Below are 6,000 nucleotides of genomic sequence, written 5' to 3'. Positions count from 1 at the left end.
TAACTTCCCAGAATGAATAATATATACATACTTAATGTTAACTAAAGTAATAACAACAAATGAGACCTTACTGTAAAGTATTACCATATTTCTGTATATAAAACATAGTTAAATACAGTGTTGATTACCAGTTATAACAGACTTTTATTTATGATTTAAAGACAGGATTTTACTCAAAAAAAATGTGGTGTATTTTTCTAAAGCATACAGTATGCTGGTTAAATTGACAAGTTGCTCTCTAAATAACACATTATTGTTATGTTCAGTTCCCAAATTTTGACAAACGCATTATTTTGTTGTCTTATTGCCTGATTTGTAGACCCTACTGAGTTGTAGAACAGTTACAGACAGTCACATACTTTGCATACAGGCTGTAATACCCTCATGTGAAATGTAAATGTGCGGTTACAGTGTTGTAACCCTTTGAGATCCAATGCAAATTCTTACTCAAAGCAAATGTGTTTTCCTAGCAGCTCAAAGCAACGGTAAGGTCTGAGGTCACCTCCTAATTTATCTGCTTGAACCTCACAGTCATGCTTGCATATTAAAAGGCTGATCCTCAGCCAAGGAGTGATAGTTTAATGATTTTTGAAGCTCTTCCTGCACGCTATGCGCATTGTTGATGTTGCAGTGAGGTGTGGTCACAGTTCATTCGACCTTGGAACATATGGTCCGCAGTGACACTGGCATCTGTGATGAGTCTAGAACAAAGTCATAAACCTGAGAAAACACAACTGGGATGCTGGGATGACAATAGAATAGAATAGAATAGAATAGAATAGAATAGAATAGAATAGAAAATTAAGTAAACAAATATGCAAACATAATTTAATATCACTGAATGTCAAGATTATATGACCGATTAGGTTCCACCAACAAATTTTTTTTTTTTTTAGTCACATTAGGTGTAAATAACTGCTTACAGCGACAGATACCAATATCCACCTTAAAAAAATAAAATAAAATAAAATAGACAAGCTTTCTAAGAAAACACATTAGAAATGTACCTATAAAAAATGGTAGTTGCTTTAAAAATGATTTAATTATCTATTTACTTACAGTTACTACACATTTATACTATTGAAAATAAATATAAAAAAAAAACAATAAAATAAATATTTGGTTTCTTATATTTGAATTATATTATTATTGTAGTTTTTCTTTTTTTCGGTTTAATTAGTATTCCTATGTTCTAATAATTCAAACAAATCTACTCTGTGCAGACATAATATGATTTTTAAAAAGTTTTAATATGCTAGCTCAAAGACGCCTACAAAGAGGGTTTTGTGATTTGGTCCTATTTACCTTCTTCCCAGCATGCACTGAAACATGAATAATTAATATGGCTGCATTGTTTGACCACTTGTCGCTTTTATTTACACTGTTGTTGTTGATATAGTTGCCATGTTTACTTTACGTTACCCTTGTCAGTTTGATTACTGTCACCCGTGTTGTGTGTCACGTAGCAAGTGATGAGGCCTGATTGTTTTAAGTTATTGTTTTTGTGTTTGATGAGCGTTTATGTGATTTTGTTAATATCCGTAAAGCCTGACAGAAAGATTGTATAAGATAATATTCAGGAACAGTTTATTGACATTATTTAATTTATATTATTATCCAATCATTTTTATTTAGAAACCCAAAATGAGCAACTTGCAGATTATTGTGTTTTATAAACCAGTAAAATGCAATGCAAAAAATAAAAAATAAAACATGTACCAATAAACATCCACTAAAAGCCTGATGTATCATATGTGACCCTGGACCACAAAACCAGTCATACGGGTCAGTTTTTTGAACTTGAGATTTATACATCAGCTGAAAGCTGAATAAATAAGCATTTATTTAGATTTAGGCAGCTAAATCTTACTTGTATATTTACCTATTTTCTTGAAAAATCATGATATAATGTATGCATCAAATATGTGAACCACAAAACCAGTCACAAGTAGCAGGGGTATGTTTGTAGCAATAGCCAGCAATACATTGTGTGGGTCAAAATTATAAAAATAAATAAATAAATAAATAAATAAAATAATTGTAAAAATCTTTAGGATACTAAGTAAAGATCATGTTCCATGAAGATATTTAGTACATTTCTTACTGTAAATACATCAAAACGTAATATTTGATTAATAATGCATTGCTAAGAACGTCATTTGGACAACAAATTAATTTACCAAATATAATACAAGCTTTACAGGGTTAAGATAACATTCAATCCCAGATAACAAACGTATGTCTGCAAGATGTCTGTTAAAGATCACTTGATCTGCTGTGTACAAACATCTGTCAGACATCTGTAAGATGTCAGTTTTACATACATTCTAAATCATAAACATCTTAAAGACAACTAACAGACGTCTATATGACATCTGATAGGAAACCTATAGACGTATTGCAGATGAGCAAACAACCTAAAAAATATGTTTTGCATATGTAAACGCAGACGTCAAACAGACGTATCAGTGATGTACCTGTGCTATCAGGGATGACAAATCTGAGTGAAAACATAAGACGAACCACAAGATATTTGATCATTTAAAATCATGTAAAAATTGGGTTAGAAACAGAAACAACTATGTCAGGTTTTAACACTGATAGCACAGGTACATCTTGGAGATGTCTATCTGACGTCTGCATTTACATCTGCAAGACGTATTTTTTAGGTTGTTTGCTCATCTGCAGTACATCTATAGGACGTTTCCTCAAAACAGACAGTATATTAGATGTCTCTAAGATGTTTATGATTCAGAATGTACGTAAAACTGACGTCTGCAAGATGTGTGTACACAGCAGATGCTTTCCAGATCAAGTGATCTTTAACAGACATCTTGCAGACACACGTGCGCAATCTGGTCAATAATAAGAGTTTAATATAACTTAAGTCAAGATATCTACTTAAGTACATGAATACAGCAATATTTAATTTGTATGGCTGATTTATTTTTTACATTGAAAGTGAATTTACTAGCTCCCATTCATCCTGTCAAGTGTTTAAAACTCGACAGAGTCAGGCCACGTCGAAAGAGCAAAGCAGCAGTTCATTGACATCAAGTCCACCACCGCCCTGCATCATTCATGTGCTTTACTGCTGATGCTGAGGCAAAGGGCGCGTCCCCGCCTCCCCGTGAACGCGCCTGCATGCATGCGAACAGGAAGCAGCGCGAGCCCGTGAATACTGACGCGCTGTGGCACGGATCGCTACGCTTTCACGGACCTTTTTTCATCCCTCTGAAGGGATTTACAGCGAAATAACGGGGGCTAAAGAAATAGTCTTGATCAAACAAGGCAAGAGCCAGACCTTATCCTCGGTCTTTTGATTTTCAAGACCCCCTTTTGCGCTCGCGTCTTGGTTTTCTTTTTTTAAAGAAGGGCGTGTGGTTTTCCGGAGAGGGAGCTGGTGCATGTTGAATACTGTGCGTTAGATTTAAACGGTTCGGATCGTCGTGAGGATGGGCTGTACGTTAAGCACGGAGGATAAGGCGGCGGTGGAGAGGAGTAAAATGATCGACAGAAACCTGAGAGATGACGGAGAGAAAGCGGCCAGGGAGGTCAAACTCCTGCTGCTCGGTAAGAAACACTTAAACATATATGAGAGGCCTGAACTGTCCCGTTTCTTTGTTACAACTGCATTACACAATCACTAAAACAGTATTACGCTGTAGTTACCATTACAAAAGTAACAGAAAGTTTGGTTGTGCGCTAATTATAATCTTTTGATGCCCACCCATTAGGTTACTCATCCCGTTAGCATTCACAAAATGTTACTTTTATATCAGTTAATAATATCAGTATATGGCTTTATATCTTTTATAACTGTAGAGATGGTCAACGTGATACTTTGTACAGAATCATAATACATTATTAATAACAGAACATTTGGACAGAAGGAATTATTGATCGTCCCACTAGGCTAAATGGCCACAAAGTAACACAGCTGTCATAGAAAACTGTCGCAATGCACTCAAAACAAACTCAGGCACACTATGTAATGCATTGGAAACTAAAGGAAGAGGTTTAAATGGCCGGAAATGCATTTTTTGACGGATCCACTGGTAATGAGCTGTTGTGGTGATGATGGTTTCTCATGTAGGAGGGGTCCGACAGTGGCGACCTGTTGCTTCACTCTGGTTTTATTGTGAAATGATGGTGGATCTGATCATGATGTCTCGTGCAATTGACCATCTGCGCGTTTTCTGAAACCTAACATGTCAGCATATGTAAACGTGAGAGACTGAACAATTAAACATTTGAGATTAATGGCATATGCTGGTTCGTGACAGATGAAGGCAAGATTTGTTTTTAGATGGGGCGGTATTAGCAAACCCTAATCCGTACCCAGAACTAGCCAGTCCTCTTAATTTACAGTCTTACCCTAATTTTTAACCATTCAACTATACCTAAACTCTACCTATACTTGTTACCTATACAAATCTTAGGAATCAACAGTAAGGATTTCCAACTGGCCTTGGACCACTGAGACTTTTAAGCCAGTTAGCCAGCCGACATGATCACATATACATTTTCTAACCACCTAACGTAAACCATTTTCCCTTTGACAAAATGTACAGCAATACATTTTTATATATTTAAAAGATGATTAATGTAAAACTGAAAAAGTTTAAATTCGAAAATGCAGCATTTACATGTCTAAAAAGGTTCTGTAATAAATATTGAATATATTTAAAATATGGTCTATGAGAGAGATAAAAAAAATTGAAAACATATAAAGTACAATACAATTGTATAATTATGTATATATGTATGTATGTATATTATGTGTATATGTGTATATATATATATATATATATATATATATATATATAAATCTACTCGCAAAAAACCTTTGTGTTGAGCCTTGGTAATCTGTATCTATTAGTTTAACCAGTGTAACTATCTGACCCCTATTCTGATATATAACTACTAACCACAGCCATTTACTGTTATTATATGCAATGGTCAGTTTTCTGCTTTAAACTAGTATTAATTTACTAAAAGGCCTTTTATGAATTAGGGATAAAATAGCAGTATTTTGACAGTCAGTCTAAGATAACACAAACAATTTTGTTAAATAAACCATGTTTCCATCTCTTACTTCTATACACATAATTAATTGGAAATATGTGCCTCTATATATACAGTATATAGGTACTGAAAAAACATACCTATGTGTATGAATCACTGCAGTTTGTAGTTGAAATGAACACTAGACGCAGTAAAACTGACTATTTTTATTCCTTTTCACACAAAGTATGATTTACAGGTACAGAGTTTTGATTAATAAAGCCTAACTTTCACACAATTACTTGCAGAATATTATGTTATGCCTTCAAAACCATTTATCACCCTGTGCGATTTGAAAACTGATGCTTGAGTGTTGTCATCACGTATACAGCTTCATATGCATGAGTTTTCTAATTTAGTAGGTTTGCTCGGTAGTGATACAACGGTGCACCTGAGAGATGGAAAGCTCAGTACGAACCCTGGTTCGACAAAACATAAGGTTCCACATAAAGAAGTTAAAATAGCATGAATGCATCAACAAATGCGTTTTTATATCAGTTTTGGCTGGGCTTGGTGTAGGGGATATTTCCAACACAACAGAGCATTAACCTTTAGTGACACTCTCTTGATATTTGAATTCTGAACAGCCGCAAAATGTACCTTAAGCAGCGTAATAAAAATGCAGCAATACGTGCCTGTACCAACATAATAAAAACGTGCCAAGGTCACATAATGAACGTGTTTTAGCTTCACTCTCTGGACATTTTGAAACTGCAACGTGCAGTAAGGTACATTGCAGAAATGTATGCAGAGGCACATATTTTCATGAGACTGGGTTGTAATGTACCCAACAGCGGTGTGAGACCGACAATAGTTTTCCATTTCTTAGTCAGCGTGAAAGGTAAAAAAAGACGGCTAGATATCATACTGACTCCAGGCAACATATACATCATTTGCGTTTCTCACAATGTGTCTGCTGCATTAATCTGTAAT

General features: G+C 34.9%; 1 protein-coding gene across 1 annotated transcript in view; it reads left to right on the top strand.

Moving 5' to 3' along the window:
* The first annotated feature begins 3,149 nt into the window (after positions 1-3,149).
* gnai1 (guanine nucleotide binding protein (G protein), alpha inhibiting activity polypeptide 1) overlaps positions 3,150-6,000 on the top strand; it is a 30,142-nt gene continuing 27,291 nt past the window's right edge. Inside the window, exon 1 of the mRNA XM_051107322.1 lies at positions 3,150-3,573. Within this exon, the coding sequence (XP_050963279.1) occupies positions 3,456-3,573 (118 nt within the window). The 5' untranslated portion in view covers positions 3,150-3,455. The remainder of the gene's footprint in view (positions 3,574-6,000) is intronic.

This window comes from Labeo rohita, chromosome 4 (assembly GCF_022985175.1).
Source record: "Labeo rohita strain BAU-BD-2019 chromosome 4, IGBB_LRoh.1.0, whole genome shotgun sequence".
In the NCBI taxonomy this organism is placed as follows: Eukaryota; Metazoa; Chordata; class Actinopteri; order Cypriniformes; family Cyprinidae; genus Labeo; species Labeo rohita.
This window is presented reverse-complemented; position numbering and strand designations above follow the sequence as displayed.